The sequence below is a fragment of the Silene latifolia genome, chromosome 11 (genome assembly GCF_048544455.1).
Source record: "Silene latifolia isolate original U9 population chromosome 11, ASM4854445v1, whole genome shotgun sequence".
NCBI lineage: Eukaryota > Viridiplantae > Streptophyta > Magnoliopsida > Caryophyllales > Caryophyllaceae > Silene > Silene latifolia.
Genome location: NC_133536.1, coordinates 188,177,056 through 188,195,975, shown reverse-complemented (window position 1 = coordinate 188,195,975; position 18,920 = coordinate 188,177,056). Strand labels below are relative to the sequence as shown.

Below are 18,920 nucleotides of genomic sequence, written 5' to 3'. Positions count from 1 at the left end.
AAAACCACGGGCACCAAGCCAGGAGAGGATTTCACTATGATTTTAGAGGATAATAATATCACGAGCACAAAGTATAATATTTTCTCTAAGTATAATAGTCTTGCTTGCAATGTGATAAGTTGTGTTGTGTATGTTCAAGTACGCCCTGTCTTGCAAAATGATCTTCAAATGCTCCTTATATAGCCAAGCTGAATGGCTGCCAAATCGTTGTACTTAATGCTGAATATTCCTTCTTAATTGGTGTCTTGTTTGTTGTCTTTATTACGCATTAATGCCTATTAATGCTCCCTATTTATGACCAAATCTTCCTCTTTAATGACCATATTTATGTTGTAGAAATATTATATATAATTATCCATGACTTGGTCAAATGTTGACCTTACACTTGACCGTTGTCCTCTCCGGCCTGGTGCCTGTCTTCTTGTACCCTGATGGCCTGACGTCCTGACACCCTGGTTGTCAGGCCAGGGTTGAACTTGATCCTGAAGATGATGCGGGAGTCCAGGCTCATTAACTGGTGCCAAACTTGGACTACCCTGACGGACCTGCCCTGATCATCAGGCCAGGGTAGAATTCTATCCTGTCAGTAGTGCGAAATTCCCGGCCCAACAATTGCCCCTTATCTCCTTATTATCGCTGGGTCATGCCAGTAATGAGGAGATAACCTTCTCTTTTCATCTTTGGACAACTTCTCCAGGATGATTCAGCGTGCTTTATCATTAAGAAAACGGCTAGTTGCAGTAATTCCCAATCTTTCTCGTCTATAGATAATTTCTTCACTTCATGCTTTATTATCCACCAAAACTTGATCAATTCCTCTAAAATTCTCCCAACCTTTATTCGATCTTTATCTTCAACCTTCGTCTATTTTCCCATAAATTACTAGAAAATCTAACTATGGCTGTAAAAAGAAAATCAACCAGGGTTGTTGTTGCTCCTGGCACACCTTTCGTCCTAATCCCTGAAAATATTTCTGAAAATAAGCCTGAATCTTCTGGAAATCAACCCATCACTCTTGGAGATGCATCCCATGCTCTAGTTGTTGATAAGGTCACCATCTTCTACAAAAATTTGAGTTTAAGCCGATAAAGGCTCTCGACGAACAACACTCTTTCCCCAATCGTCTCAAACCTGAGTTTGAGAAAATTTTAAAGGATAACGGGATCATTACTGCTGATCCTGACATATGGATTCCTGAAAATTCTCCCATCTGGGTGGACTGGCTATATGTATCAGGACCAACTTGGTTTGGCCTGACCTGACGTATCTCAATTATGTTGCATGCGTTGGTGGTAAGTATCCTGAGCAGATGGAGGCTAATATGTTTCGTGAGAAAGAGGAATTATGGCACTCGGTTAGGCGAGGAATAATTCCTGATCGGCATTAGTATATAGCCCTGACAAGAGGGATGTCCTTCGCAGAAACGTCAAGCAATTGTATTTTGTCCAACCAAGGAAAATGTCCTTGGTAGAATCATTAATTATTTTGTACGTTTGCCCAGGGGGAATGTCCTTGTAAAGACAATTTCATATTTCGTTAGTCCTAGTCAGGGAGGTTATCCCTGATAGGATGGATATACATTTTGCTACCTTTGCCCCAGAGGGTAAGGGTTTTATTAATGATATAAAGTTCGTCTTTTAGGCTTGTTTTGTTCAATCCTGACATTTTTAACAAACCTGTTAACCTGTTTTCTTCAAACCTGTTAACCTGTTAAGTTTCTGAATCTGTCTTGCGGTTGAAGCCATCGTAAGTAATTCAACCATGTATGGTCTTTGCCATAGTGGTTGAAGGGGTGGGAAAACCGGCCTGACAGGAGGGCTTATGTCCCCTGCCTGACAGGAGGGCTTGGTACTCGGCCTGACAGGAGGGCTTTTTAGACTGATGGTCGAAAGAGAACACCCTTGCACCGTCTTGCTGCGTCCAGCCGGTTGTAAATATGTGCTGTAAACCTAGTCAGGTCAGGCAATTATTTCATGCCTGATTGGTCCTGACATTTACTGTATCCGGTGATGGTTACCAACTCGTTAGGCACAATTAAGTGCAAAGTTTTTGTTTCAGAAATTGATATATAGTAGAGTAGCCCTCAATCCTGAATATCTATACATATAAACATTTATCGTGTATAATCATTCAGGATTCAAAAATAAGAGAAATTGGGTTAGTTAAATATATAGACATGGATTGCACATAGGGCATGTGAAGCACATAATTTTTCAGATAGCACGTCAGGTTGAAACACTGATAGCAAAGATACAGTTTTTACCTGATTCAGGGCTGATATAGATTCTTATACATGAAATAATTTCAAATGTGTTACATTCCAAGATCTTGGGATCATTTTTCCTGCTAATTTTTGGAGCATGTACGATTCTTCAATCTGTTGGGGTCAGGCTGATCTTTGCTTCAAAGATATTCAAAACATATCTACATGGATTTTAGAAGGGATGACTTCTTCACAATACAAAACCAATGAATAAGGAGTTTGGCCAGGCTGACAATTTTTTTTGTTTTCTTTTTGACGACCACCTTTTCATTTAATTTCAGCTTGACCATTTGCTTTAGGGTAGCCATGCCCGGTCCACAAATGGCTAGGGTGTAAAGATTGGATGCAATAACTTAGACGGTTGATAAATAAACGGAGCATTCTTATGACAGGCTTCTCATTTCATGTTGTAGCCAGGCAGTCAGCCCTCATGGTTAGCCAATAATAACAAGTCTTGAAAACTTTGCTTTACTTCATGTGGTACGAGACATTTCACGTATGATTTAGCCTGAAATCTTTTAAAGAAAGTGTCGTTGATAATAAAATAGGTAGAAGCTCTAATGCTCTAGCCTTGCGCCTGCCCTGAGGTAGTATACCTTGCCGGAACCAATCATAATAAGGCTTAATCTATGAATCATTGTCAATATTGACAGGGTTCACCAGTTCAGGCTAGCTGATGGCAGGTTCAAGTAAATGTACAATAAGTACTTTATCATGGTGTGGGTGAAATTTGAACCAAGGCTGGCCAAAGCATTAGCCTGGGTATTCAGGTCTCTTGATATTTTCTCAATATCGAATGAAATGAATTTATCGCGAAGTATTTTAGCATATTCCAAATATAAAATCATTTTTTCATTCTTTGCTGTATAAATTCCTTTTATTTGATTTGTAATTAAAAGTCAATCAGTTTTTACCTTTAGGTTTTGAACGCCGAGGTCTAGACATACCTTGAGTCCTGCTATGAGGGCTTCATACTCAGCCTCATCATTGGTAGCTTTGAATTCACAGCTTACAGCCTGAATTATCGTGTCTCCTTGTGGCGATTTAAGCACTAATCATAACCATATCCCCCTGGCATTGGATGCCCCATCTATGAACAAGGTCCATTCTTGGTCTGAGGTCTTATCTTTTAATTGGTTAACTTCTTTGGCCAGATCTAATTTTAGGTTAGGGCTGAAATCAGCCACAAAGTCTGCTAAGGTTTGATTGTTGTCCTGGGTTCAAATGTGATATCATAGGTGCTAAGCTGGATTGACCATTTGGCCACCCTGCCTGACAGTTCAGGCTTTCGCAGGACAACTTTTATGGGTAGGTTAGTCTTAACTAATATACGGCGAGACTCAAAATAAGGGCGCAACTTGGTTTACGATATAATTAAAGCTAAAACATATTTTTCAAGTAAATCATACCTCATTTCAGCATCTTGTAGACTTTTACTTACATTGTAGACATGATGTTGTTGACCTTCCTGTACTCTAACTAGGCACTGACAGTATTGTTGTTTTGTATGGATTTTGCGCAAGGCGAAATCAGGTCAGGGTGAAACTGTGTAGGGTTAACTAGCTCTAGATAGTCTGTAGATCAGGTCGTCAGGGTACAATAATAAGTTGTAAACGAAATAACAATAATAACAACAAGACAAGTAATTTTGTACGTGGAAAACCCTTGAATGGGAAAAAACCACGGGCACCAAGCCAGGAGAGGATTTCACTATGTAATTTGGGAGAATAATTGTATGATAATAACAATGCTTATATTTCTCTATGTATTATGTATGCTTCTTCTTGTGTATGAATGAGATGCCCCCTAGTATCTTCAAAGTATTCCTTATATAGGCTTCTTGGTTGAACGGCCGCTTGATGCGGTACTAAATGCTGATTATTCTCCATAATTGCCAATTATTTCTCCCTTAATTACGGCATTTACTGCATAATCTTCACACTTAATGCAGCGTATATAATCCCCTTATAACACGCGTATATGGTCTAATATCGTTCTGGTATTTTGACCGTTGTCCTCTCCATGGCCTGGCGCCTATCTTCATGTGCCCTGATTGTTGGAGCTTGTGTCCTCCACAAATTAGTGTGATAACATTTGTAAATCTCTTACAGGTTCACAAGGGTATACTTCGTATATTTAATCAGTTGATTAACGTTTACCTAATAACGGTTGGCTTGCTAGAAAGTTTGACTATATTATCATACATATGGCGGTAATCAACTGGTCCCTACAGGTCACACCTATAGGATGTGTTTGAGAGATGTGGTTATAGAAATATGATCACATTGATGCCTAATATGACTAAACAGTTAGTCAATGTGTTGATGAGACAATTATTTAATGAAGATTAAATAATATTAGTTGAGATTTAATTAATCAATTCGTAAATTGAATATAATAAGTTATATTTAATTAAATGTATGTAATGTTAGCTTGGACGAATTAATCTGTTAATTCGTAATTAAATGTAATCGGTTATATTTAATATCAACAAGATGAATGTGTCATAGTGGTAATAGTGAGGGTACACAAACCAAGATGTCATGGGTTCGATCCTCACTAGATGACAATTTAACACATTTTATACATTTTTGGAATAACCAAAATAAGGAAATAATACTCCTTATTTCGGTTATATGGGCCGAAAATAAGGAAGAAAATATCTACCCTATTACTAACCTAATTCACGGTTTAAGTAGGTTAGAGGGAGATTATTTTTTGACCTAATTTTTCTACTCATTCTCTTGCCTCTTCTCATCAGTAAAAAACACAAAAACCTAAATTTTTACAGAAAATTTTGGATCGATTCTAGCATAATCAAAGGGCATATCTCATATCGTCTTGGGTGCAACCAATAGGCGAATATCTATTTTGATATTGTTCTTAGGCCGTTTTTGCTAGTACCGAAGGTTATTTCTGAATCCTTTACTTTTGTTTATGTATTTAATTTTATGACTAGTGATCGTCGTCTTTAAAATCGTTATAATCCTTGCATAATAAGGGAAGTATACAGATGATTTCCTACAAGTGGTATCAGAGCGAAGGCCACGAATTTTAATTTTGATGATTTTCATAAAAAATTGTATGTAAACTTTTAGGGTTTCCGAAAAAATTAGGGCACGGCTGTTTTTTTTTTTTTGTTAATGCCGATTGAAAAAAAAAATGTTTGCAGCCGATGTTTGTTCTTTTTTATGCGAGATTTCCATTTTTATTTTTCATAATGTTGTTTTAATCAGTTAAAATTATCATATGAAGAATTGGTAGATGTTTGATTTGATGCAGATTAACTTAAAACATAAATGGAATCGTCATGTTTGATTTAATGCAGATTAAGTTGAAATTAAAAAGGCATTAGGGTCCTAATTTAAAAACCGTGAAATTTTTTTTTTTGCTGTTTCTGTACTGTTCACAGATGAACAGTATTAAAAAAAAAAATATTTGCTGTTTTTTTTTTCCTCTCGGTTTTTCTAAGAAAAACTGATTAAAGTTTTTTGCGGTTGTTTTGTTTATGCCGTTTTGGAAAAGCATCCGGAAAAAAAAAATTTTGTTGTTACTGTTCACGTGTTACTGTTCACAGGGGACAGAATTTAAAAAAAAAAATTTGTTTCGGTTTTTACAGATAAAACCGTGTATAAAATAAGAAACATGCTTGTTTTGTTTTTCTTTGTTTATGCCGAGACCAAATAAAAAAAACAAATTTTGTTTTTGTTTTGATTTTGGCCAATTAGTTATTGTGAAACGGTTCACAATTAAAAGATACCGAATTATTTTAAAGCAGTTTAAAATTTTGACAGATTGAATTCATATTACAAGTTTAATATGGATTAAGATTGAAATTAATGTGATTAATTGAGGAATTGTCACTTAATTTGATTTAAATAGTTGGTTTGGATAAATTAATCAACATAATTAAGGAATTGTGTTATGTATGTTTAATTTATTTTTAGTTGATGCATTTTATTTTATTTTTGTTGAATGAATCGATTGAATGAATTTAATTTACGTATTTTTGCAATCAGTTGTATTACTTAGTGTGGCCTTCATCAAATTATGTTTTCGTAATAAAGGAAACATAATTTTTCAAAAGAAGACTAAAGATGGATAATGGAGCTCACTCCCGCTACATGGATCAAGATGGAACATCAAGACAAGCTTCTCGGGTCCAAGGATGGATTCCAAACTTGTATTTATTGTTCATTTTGATAGGATAGGCCACACTAGGACTTTTACTGTTTTACGTTTTCATTCTTATTGTTTTCATTCACATGATAGTTTATGCATCATATTCCGCCTAAAACCAAACCACCTACTACTAAAATGCATGAAAATTGACTCATATAGGTTGTATGTTAGTTTTCATGGACATGCAGATGTCACAGTCTTTTTAAGCCATCACCTTAGTTTATTCATTCTCGCATGCTAGATATTAGTTTACTTAGAATGAATTAAAATAAAGTTGATGGGATCTTCCTCTAAAACGGAAATTGAGACTAGTCTTTATAAGGGCAAACAACTATGAATCCCTTCTTCGTCGGTAGGTATAATATGACCCCTTCTACGTTGGGTAAGTAGTTGTGTTGACTTAGTTTACCTCAACATCATAGTCCGAAGAGTTTCTCGTGATTATGATGGACTAAAGATAGAATTTACAGAAATTTATCGACCAAGAATTCTAACGGTAGAATTAGCTAAAAGGTTAGCTTATCAATTTACAGAGAATTGAGTCTTGGGATCATTTATATAATTCTTGAGGGAGGTCAATTGTATAAATGTATTGAGTCTTCGCGTTATGACATTAGTTCATTAGACTAAAATCAAAACGATGCACATGCTTATTATTTTATTCTTCTTCTCGCAGTGTAGAACACGTTTATTTTCATAATACTATTTCAACGAAATGGCTGGAAATAACGAAATCCCAATGCCTAGTGCCACACTTGATCGCGCGTCCTGGCTGAAAATATTCATGGACTAGATGAATCAGTTCACACGTCTGAAAAACGACGGGTCCAACTTTGCGGATCGGGAGGCGGCACTACGGAATGCTTGCCATTCGTGATAAGCTCAAGTACTTAATCGAGCCAATACCGGTAAACCCAGGCCCCAATGCAGGAGTCAACGAGTCACTCGCTTATAGTGATTTCGTTATGGAAGCGGCTGCGATAAAGAACGTACTCATCTTTGCAATGGAAACCAATTTGCAGAGACGCTTCATTGCCCAAGGTGCAAACAAGATTTTCACCACGCTCACTAACGAGTTCTCAAAAGCACCGAGAATCGTTACATATGAGCATACCTGTCGCTTCTTTGATGCGAAACTCCAGAAGGGCCAACCGGTTAGCCCACACATTCTTCACATGATTGAGAATGTCGAGAAGCTGGAGGCAATGAATTGTAAAATCAGTGAGAGCATTGTCATTGACTGAATGCTTCATTCTCTTCACGATGGTTTTGCCCTTTTCAGGGCGAACTACTATATGAATGACTTGAAAAAGAGTCCTCATGAGCTACACTCCCTTCTCGTACAGACCGAGAAGGATATGAAATTGAGTGGGAGCATGAAGCAGGATGTTCTCACAATTTACAACAAAGGTAAAGGTAAGGGCAAGGCTCATGGCGACCTAGCTGTAGGTAAGCCAAAGTTTAAGAAGCCAGGAAACGGTAAGAGTGCGCCTGGTGAGACTAGTGGCTCACAGGGCAAGGCAAAGAGCAAGGGCGGTGACATTGAGTGCCACCATTGTCACAAGACTGGACATTGGAGGAGGAACTGTCCCGTGTACCGTGAGAACATTAAAGCAGGCCGCGTCGTGGTTTCCCCGACTAGAGAGTAACTTAACTGATAAAACGAATCCGTATCCGAGCATGGCCATGCATTTCAGTTACAGCTCCTCGAGTGGCCCTGAGAAATATCGAGTACCTGATAAAGGCTGAATATTTCCTTCAACTCGACTCCTTCCGATCTAAGCACAGCATGAAATGACCCAGAAAAAATCTACTTGGTCCCCTGTTACGGATGACCGTGAGAAAGAAACCAAAGTCACCCAAAATCTGCCGTAGTCTCAAGAGACAGTCGATAGTCAAAAGAATCGACTCTTAGGATCACCATGGAAGTACTATCCATGACCGGGCAACGAATGTTATAAAACATTTAGGACTCCACGTCGATGTCACAATAGTGTCCTACGAAATATCCGTATAAATCGCCTCTGTGATTGGTCAGTCAACCGGTTGACTTATGGCTCGTTGAACCCACCATCAACCAACGTCACAAAATAATTGCGAGTTATCACTCATGTGGGCAATTAAGGACTAACAAGATATGATGTTTGTTGGTTCACTTTGTGGTGTTCAAAATTGTCGTACAATTCCACATGAAAAACAAAATATATAAATAATATCAACACGATGATGTTGTATAGAGTACAAAAGCGAATGAATCTAATCCATAAAAGAGTACTACAACTTAGGAACACGTTTAATTCCCATGGAATTAACGTGCCCTTCATGCTTATCTTGTCGTAATGCTTTAGTGAGAGGATCTGCTATGTTATCATCTGTAGCAATCTTTTCTATCACTACTTCCTTTTGCTCCACGTAATCACGGATTAGATGAGCTTTCCGTTGTACATGTCTAGACTTGTTGCTAGACTTTGGCTCCTTAGCCTGGAAGATGGCACCACTATTGTCGCAATAGATGGTGATCGGGTCATTCGAACTAGGCACTACGGATAGTCCATGTAAGAATTGACGCATCCATATCGCTTCCTTTGTAGCTTCAGACGCGGCATAGTACTCGGACTCGTCGTAGAATCATTGTAACAGATTTGTTTCGAACTCTTCCGGTGATGCAGCGCCATTAAGAGTAAAAACGAATCCAGACCGAGATTTCGAGTCATCTCGATCCGTTTGGAAGCTAGCATCTCACAGAATCGGTTGCGCATAGCTTTTGTTCGCCTCCATAAGTCAATGCCCAATCTTTAGTCCTCCGGAGGTACTTAAGAATGTTCTTGACAACCAACCAATGTGGTTCACCTGGATCTTTGTTGGAATCGACTTGTCATACTCAATGCATATGCCACGTCCGGACGTGTGCATATCATGGCATACATGATTGATCCTATAGCCGAAGCATAAGGAATCCGTGTCATGCGCTCTTTCTCTTCCGGTGTCTCGGGTGCCCGAGACTTGCTCAAATGCACCCCTGGAGCCATAGGAAGAAACCCCTTCTTGGAGTTAGTCATGCTTAATCTCTCTAGGACTTTGTCTATGTAAGACTCGATCGAGAGATAACATCCGTCGTGATCTATCTCGATAGATACGGATGCCTAGAATTCTTTGTGCCTCTCCCGGATCTTTCATCTGGAAATGGTTTTTCAACCATACTTTCACCGAAGTTAAGAGAGGTATGTCATTCCCAATCGGGAGTATGTCGTCAACATACAATATTAGAAAGACAATCTTGCTCCCACTCGACTTGATATATAGACATGGTTCCTCGACCGATCGAGTAAATCCATTGTCTTTTATCACTTGGTCGAAGCGATGATTCCAACTCCTTGATGCTTGCTTAAGTCCATAAATGGAACGCTTAAGCTTGCACACTTTCTTAGGATGTATTGGATCGATGAAACCTTCGGGTTGTACCATGTACAACTCTTCCTCCAAAAACCCGTTTAAGAAGGCGGTTTTCACGTCCATTTGCCAAATTTCATAGTCATGAAAAGCGGCGATCGCTAAGATAATCCGAATGGAACGCAGCATGACTACGGGTGCAAAAATCTCATCGTAGTGCAAACCTGGCACTTGGGTGAAACCTTTAGCAACTAGTCGTGCTTTGTAGATATCTTGTTGACCTTCCACAGAATGCTTTATCTTGTAAAGCCATTTGCATTGAAGGGGACGAACCTTAGCGGGTAAGTCAACAAGATCCCACACGTTGTTCTCATACATGGAGTCCATCTCGGATTGCATGGCCTCAAGCCATAGCTTTGAGTCGAATGGTCATGGCACCTTTATAGGTTGCGGGTTCACTACTCGTTAAGAGTAGAACGTCATCTATGTCATGTTCCTCGACCATACCAATGTATCATGCGGAGGAATAGAGACTCTTCCCGACCTCCTAGGTTCCTCGGGAATGTTAACCGCAGCCGGGATTGAAGGAATAGGTTCCTCCAATAGTTGCTCGGTATTGGTTTCTGGAACCTCCGACAGGTCGAAGGTTCTATCACTCTTTGCATTCTCGAGAAATTCCTTCTCTAAGAATGTCGCACTAGCCGCAACAAAAACACGTTGTTCGGTTGGCGAATAGAAGTAATGACCAAGTGTTCCTTTAGGATAACCTATAAAGAATGTCTTGACTGATCGCGGGCCGAGCTTATCCTCGTGTCTCCACTTGACATAAGCCTCGCAGCCCCAAACCCGTATAAAGGATAAGTTAGGAACCGTTCCCTTCCATAGTTCATATGGAGTCTTGTCACATGACTTTAGACGGAGACGGACTTCGGTTAAGTATTAGAGCGGGTGACAAAGAGCATAACCCCATAATGAATCGGGTAAAACCGTGTGACTCATCATGGATCGAACCATATCAAGTAGGGTTCGATTTCTCCGTTCGGACACACCATTCAATTGAGGTGTTCCGGTGGAGTTAAGCGTAGGGCAATCCCACGTCTTTGAGGTGATGATCAAACTCGTGAGAAAGATACTCGCCACCACGATCTGAACGCAGTGTTTTAATCTTTCTACCCAATAGGTTCTGCACCCTATTCTGGTATTCTTTGAATTTCTCAAAGGATTCACTTTTATGCTTCATTAAGTAGACATAGCCATATCTACTTAAATCGTCCGTGAAAGTGATGAAATACCTATAGCCTTCTCGTGCGGTGATTGACATAGGTCCACATACATCCGTGTGTATGAGTCCTAATAGGTCAGCAGCGCGCATTCCAACACCTTTGAAGGAAATCCGAGTCATCTTACCGATGAGACATGATTCACACGTGCCAAATGATTGAAAATCAAAGGCCGAGATAGCTCCATTCTTGATGAGCTGTTTAACGCGTTTCTCATTAATGTGTCCCATGCGGCAGTGCCATAGATATGTTTGATCTTTGTCACCAACCTTTAATTTTTTATTCATTACGTGTAATATTTCATTGGTCTGATCTAAAACATAAATTCCGTTCATGGAGACTGCCTTGCCGTAAATCATATCGTGTAATGAGAAAATGCAAGCATTATTTTCTATTACAAATGAAAAACCAAGTTTATCAAGCTTAAACGAAATAATGTTTTTGGAAAGACTGGGTACATAATAGCAATCATATAATGATAACTCAAATCCGCTAGGAAGCTGGATCACATATGTCCCCTTGGAGATGGCAGCTACTCTTGCTCCATTCCCAACACGCAGGTCCACCTCACCCTTTACGAGGGGTTCGATGTTTCGGAGCCCCTGCACATGATTACACAGATGAGAACCACAACCAGTATCAAGTACCCAAGTTCCGTAACTTGCGTGGTTAATCTCAATCATATGAATAAAAGTAGAAGAGAGAGAAGACATACTAACAGGTTTAACACGACCTGCCTTTAAGTCCTCATGATAAACAGGACATGTGCGTCTCCAATGCCCAGTCTTGTGGCAATGATGGCATTCCATGTTTTCATTCTTGCTCTTTGTCATGCCTGATGAGTTGCTCGACTCACCAGGTCCACTCTTACCTGAACCCGACTTCTTGAACTTCGCCTTACCTCTTTGTTAGGTTTTTGCCGGAGCTTTGCCCTTACCTTTCCCTTTGTTTGACACAACGAGAACATCTTGTTTCGAGCTCCCACTGAACTTCATGTCCTTCTCGGTCTGTACGAGAAGGGAGTGCGGTTCATGTGGAGTTTTCTTCAGATCATTCATATAGTAATTCGCTCTAAATTGTGAAAAACCATCGTGGAGTGAGTGAAGCATGCGGTCGATAACAATGTTCTCGCTGATGTTACAGTTAAAGGTCTCCAATTTCTCGACATTCTCAATCATGCTGAGAATGTGTGGGCTAACCGGTTGGCTTCCTTTCGAGTCTCGCATCAAAGAAGCGAGTGGTGTGCTCATAGGTCACGATTCTCGGTGCTTTCGAGAATTCCTTAGTGAGCGTGGTGAAAATCTTGTTTGCACCATGGGCTATGAAGCGTTTCTGCAAATTGGATTCCATTGCAAAAATGAGTACGTTTTTAATCGCACCCGCTTCCATACAGAAATCATTAAACTTGGTGATTTCAACAGCTCTAGCCGTGGGGACTGGGTTTGCGGGGAGGGGCTCTAATAGATATTTGAGCTTCCCGTCAGCGGTGGCGCATTCCGTAATGCCGCTTCCCAGTCCGCGAAGTTGGATCCATCATTCTTCAGTCGAGTAGACTGATTCATCTGATTCATGAAGATCCGAAGCCAGGACTCACGGTCCAATGTGGCACTTGGCATTGGGTTATCACTTGAACCAGCCATTTGTTGTTTAGCAGTTTAATATCGTGATCTACACTGAAAAAGAAAGAAAAACAAAACGAAATAAGCAACTCATCGAGGTGATTTAAGTCTATTTTAAAATTCATTTTAAACATGTAGACTCTCGCACTTGCATAATTGATCTCCCTCAAGAATGATACAAGTGATCCCAAGACTCAATTTCTGTAAATTGATAAGCCAACTGTTTAGCTAATTCTTCCGGAAGAACTCTTGGTCGATAGATTTCCGTAAATCCTATCTATAGTCCACCATAATCACAGGATCGTACGAGTGACCATAGTGTTGAGATAAAATAGGTCAATCGGTTCCAACTTACCCGACGTAGAAGGGGTCATATTATGCCTACCGACGAAGAAGGGACTCATTGGAGTTTGACCTATAAAGACCGTTCTCAATTTTGGTTTATACGAGGAAGATCCCATCAACTAAGTTTTAATTCATTTTAAGTGAACGAATAACTAGCGTCTGTCGTGAACGAATTAATTTAGATGATGGCTTTTAACGTGTGACATGAGAATGTCAATGAAAACTAACTCGTGACCTCTATATGTGTCAGTTTTCATGAAATAATTAGGTGGTTTGGTTTTTAGGCGGAAAATGATGCATATTATCGTAACGATAAATAAATAAAGGAATGCAATACGTAAATAAAAATTTCCTAGTGTGGCCTATCCTAGTAAAAGAACATAATACAACTTTGGAATCCACCGTTGGACCCGAAAAGCTTGTCTTGATGTTCCATCTTGATCCAAGTAGCGGGAGTGAGCATCTGGTCTCCATCTTTGGTCTTCTCAAAAATTACAATTTAAAATTACAAAATATAAACCTATTTACATTCTAATTAAAAACTGTAATTACAAGTGAAAAATCCAAAACGGAGATACGAGATCTCAAAATACAACCAAGACCGTGTTCCATCATTACGGTAACACGTTCTACTAAGGCCACACTAAGTTACAACTGATTGCAAAAATTAAATACGTAATAAAGAGGCATTCATGGCATTCATAAATTAACGATAAATAAATAAAAATGCATCAACTAAAAACAAATTCATTCGTGACATAATTCCGTAATTATGTTAAATTTATCCAAACCACCTTTTAATGATTAAAATTCATGTGATAAAACCGCTTCTATCATTTAATTTTAATCCATTACAATCCGTTACTTTAAATATGCTTTAAAATAACTTAATGGTACGTGTGTGAACCGTTTCACAATCATAGCGAGTGTACTATATCCGTATAAAGTACATATTGAAGCCAAAAGAAAATTTAAATCAAAAGAAACAAATTTTCAAAGCTGTTAAAACGGAAATCCCTCGATCCAGGGACACAAGTGCTCGATCGAGGGACAAAAGGGCTCGATCAACTGAATTGCAAGTCGATCGAGAGGTGTGCTGATCAGGAGGTACTCGATCGACAACACTGGTGGTCGATCGAGGACTTATATCAGCAATACTGCTCGATCGAGTACGAGGACTTCTCGATCGAGCAGTGGGGTTTTAAAATCAGGTCGATCGAGTACAACTAGGACTCGATCGAGCAAAAACTTGTCAGAAAAATCACTCGATCGATTAAAAACTTGGTCGATCGAGTGCAAAAACCTCTGAAAACTTCAAACCCTCGTGAAACAGTTTTGGCGAGACAAAACAAACGCTATTTTGATCAAAACTGATTGAAAAACAAATTTAACAAATTGATAAAACCTTGACATGTTGCTATAATCTCCGTATAAAATAACAACATGCGAATAGTTTTATGAAAAACACATGGAAAAACACATGGAAAAATCGTTTTATGAAAAACACATGGAAAAATTCACATGCGAATACTACCCTTTAATTTTAGACAAAACAAAAATCGTTTCAAGATAGTTTTATGAAAAACACATGGAAAAATTCACGTGGCCTCGCTCTGATACCACTTGTGGGTTAATATCCGTATACTACCCTTTAATTGCAGGACTATAACGTAAATTTAAACATGCGAATATGGTCATAAAACATAAAAACAATAGGGAAACGATAAGAAGCAAGTAACAACCTCGGGTCCTTTAAATTGCGGCGTAAAGAACAGAAATCAAAGCAGATTTCCTCCTAATCGTTGCACCCAAGATTTGTCCGAGAAATGCCCTTGTGCTAGAACGTGTTCTCCGATTGCCTTGCAATATAGGGAGAACTGATGTGTGATTTTTCGAGATGAGAGATCTCGGGTTTTTGGAGGAGAATGCTCTTCAAAACCCTAATTTTGTTTCAAATGATGATTAGGTCAAAAGGAGAGGGAGTCTCTCCTTTTGTTTGGTTCGGCCGGACCGAGTGCATGCATGGGGAAGTGGGCTTCCACTTCCTCTTAATTTTAGCTCGAGGTCCAGTTCGCCAAATGCTAGAATGTATATGACGGGTTTGTATTATAAACTGTTATCGGTTATCGGAAATTAAGGCATCAGCTAATAATACGGGTTAGCCGAATTATTAATACGTGTCCGACAAAACAGTATTGTATAATTATTTTTAATATACATTTAATTAAATATAAATCGCTTATATATTTAATTTTACGAATTAACTGGTTAATTCGCCTTAGCCCATGATATTTAATCCGTATTAAATATAATATCTCAACATCACATATTTGACTAATTACTAGTCAAATAACTCGGACTAACTGGTTAGTCAAATTTTGGCATCTACATGACAGTATTTTCATACTGTCACGTCTCTCAAACGTATCCTATAAGTGTGACTTTTAGGGACCAGTTGATCACCGCCATCTGTATGACAATAACGTCAAACTTATCTAGCAAGCCAACCGTTATTGATAAACGTGGATCAACTGATAATAATACCAAAGTATGCCCTTTGATCCTTTTAGAGGTTTATAAGTCCTTGCACTAACTGTTAAGGACACCAACCCCAACAGGTATGTCATCTTATATTCATATGATTGAGATTAACCATGTAAGTTTCGGAACTTGGGTACTTGATACTGGTTGTGGTTCTCATCTGTGTATTCATTTGCAGGGCCTAAAGAACATCATACCTCTCGAAAAAAGTGATGTGGACCTGCGAGTCGGGAATGGAGCACGAGTTGCTGCTGCCTCGAAGGGAACATATGTAATCCAACTCACTAGTGGTTTTGAGTTAATTTTAAATAACTGTTACTATGTACCCAGTTTGTCTAAGAATATTATTTCTGTTTCCGTACTTGCTAAAGACGGTTTTGCATTTTCAATAAAGGATAATAGCTGTATTTTCTCTTTTAATGAAATGATTTATGGCAAAGCAGTTTCCATGAATGGAATTTACATCTTAGATCAAACCACGAATATATTACACATGAATAATAAGAAATTAAAGGTTGGTGACAAAGATCAAACCTATCTATGGCATTGTCGAATGGGACACATAAATGAGAAACGCGTGAAGAAACTCGTCGATAATGGGACTATTCCCGCATTCGATTTTTCTACATATGGCACGTGTGAATCATGTCTCATTGGCAAGATGACTCGAATTTCCTTCAAAGGTGTTGGAATGCGCGCTAGTGACCTATTAGGACTCATACATACTGATGTTTGTGGACCTATGTCAATTACCGCTAGAGATGGCTATAGATATTTTATCCCTTTCACGGACGATTTGAGTAGATACGGATATGTCTACTTAATGAAGCATAAAAGTGAGTCCTTTGATAAATTCAAGGAATACCAGAATAGGGTACAGAACCAACTGGGAAGAAAGGTTAAAGCACTCCGTTCAGATCGGGGTGGCGAATATCTTTCAAATGAGTTTGATCAACACCTTAAAGACTGTGGAATCGTTCTACAGTTAACTCCACCTGGAACACCTCAATTGAATGGTGTGTCCGAACGGAGAAATCGAACCTTACTTGATATGGTTCGATCCATGATGAGTCACACGATAGTGCCTGATTCATTATGGGGTTATGCTCTTTTGTCAGCTGCTCTTATACTTAACCGAAGTCCGTCTAAAGCTGTCGACAAGACTCCATATGAAATGTGGAAGGGAACGGTACCTAACTTGTCCTTTATTCGGGTTTGGGGCTGCGAGGCTTATGTCAAGTGGAGACACGAGGATAAGTTCGGCCCGCGATCGGTCAAGACATACTTTATAGGTTACCAAAAGGAACATTTGGTCATTACTTCTATTCGCCTACCGAACATCGAGTTTTTGTTGCGGCTAGTGCGACGTTCTTAGAGAAAGAATTTCTCGAGAACAAGACGAGTAATAGAACCTTCGAGCTGTCGGAGATTCCAGAACCAACAACCGAGGAACGGATGGAGGAAGTTGTTCCTCCAACTGATGATACGGTTAATATTCCTGAGGAACCTAGGAGGTCGGGTAGAGTCTCTCATCCTCCGGACAGATACATTGGTAAGGTCGAGGAGAACGACGTTTTACTCCTAGAGAGTAATGAACCTGCTACCTATAAAGGTGCTATGACCTATTCCGACTCAAAGCTATGGCTCGAAGCCATGCAATCCGAGATGGACTCCATGTATGAGAATGACGTATGGCATCTAGTTGATTTACCTAATAAGGCAAAACCTCTACAGTGCAAATGGCTTTTCAAGATAAAGCGTTCTGTAGACGCGCAACCAGATACCTATAAGGCACGACTTGTGGCAAAAGGTTTCACTCAAGTGCACTGATTGCATTATGATGAGATTTTTGCACCTGTAGTCATGCTACGTTCCATTCGGATAATCTTAGCGATTGCCGCATTTCATGATTATGAAATTTGGCAAATGGATGTGAAAACCGCCTTCTTAAACGGTTATTTGGAGGAAGAGTTGTACATGGTGCAACCCGAAGGTTTCATAGATCCTGAGCATCCTAGGAAAGTATGCAAGTTTAAGCGTTCCATTTATGAACTTAAGCAAGCTTCTCGGAGTTGGAATCATCGTTTCGACCAGGTGATAAAAGAGTATGGTTTCACTCGATCGGTCGAGGAACCATGCTTATATATCAAGTCGAGTGGGAGCAAGATTGTATTCTTGATATTGTATGTCGATGACATACTCTTGATTGGGAATGACATTCCTCTCCTATCTTCGGTTAAAGAATGGTTGAAGAACCATTTCCAGATGAAAGATCTGGGTGAGGCACAGCGCATTTTGGGAATCCGTATCTATCGAGATAGATCACGACGGCCGTTATCACTTAGTCATGAATCTTATTTGGACAAGGTTCTTGAGAGGTTCAGCATGACCAACTCCAAGAAGGGGAACCTTCCTATGACGACTGGGATGCAGTTGAGCAAGTCTCAGTCACCCACGACGCCTGAAGGGATTGAGCGCATGAGTCGTGTTCCTTATACATCTGCAATAGGATCGATCATGTATGCCATGATATGCACACGTCCACACGTGGCATATGCATTGAGTATGACGAGTCGGTACCAAAAGACTCCAGGTGAAACACACTGGATAGCTGTCAAAAACATCCTCAAGTACCTACGGAGGACTAAGGATTGGGTATTGACTTATGGAGGCGACACTAAGCTATGCGCAATCGGTTACGCAGATGCTAGCTTCCAAACGGATCGAGATGATTCAAAATCTCAGTCCGGGTTCCTCTTCACTCTTAATGGTGCTGCGGTCAACTAGAAGAGTTCCAAACAGAGTGTTGTAGCAGATTCTACTACTGAATCCGAGTACTATGCCGCTTCGGAGGCAGCAAAGGAAGCGATATGGATGCGTCAATTCTTATAAGGACTTTCGGTAGTTCCTAGTTCGAATGACCCGATCACCATCTATTGTGACAATAGAGGTGCTATCTTCCAGACTAAGGAGCCAAAGTCTAGCAACAAATCTAGACATATACATCGGAAAGCTCACCTGATCCGTGATTACGTGGAGCAAGAAGAGATAGTGATTGACAAGATTGCGACGGATGATAACATCGCAGATCCTCTCACTAAATCGTTGAATTATGATAAGCATGTAGGGCATGTTAATTCCATGGGAATTAAACGTGTTCCTTAGTTGTAGTAATTGATTATGGATTTGATACATTATCTTTTTCATATACTATTTATAACTTCATCGTTTTATATATAATATTTTGTTTTTCATGTGGATTGTACTGACAACATTGAACGCCACAAAGTGAACTGAATT

The 18,920-nt window shown here is 39.4% G+C and overlaps 1 protein-coding gene across 1 annotated transcript in view; it reads left to right on the top strand.

Annotated features, from left to right (window-relative positions):
- The first annotated feature begins 897 nt into the window (after nt 1-897).
- LOC141614504 (uncharacterized) overlaps nt 898-18,920 on the top strand; it is a 44,123-nt gene continuing 26,100 nt past the window's right edge. The window contains exon 1 of the mRNA XM_074433250.1: nt 898-1,050. Within this exon, the coding sequence (XP_074289351.1) occupies nt 898-1,050 (153 nt within the window). The remainder of the gene's footprint in view (nt 1,051-18,920) is intronic.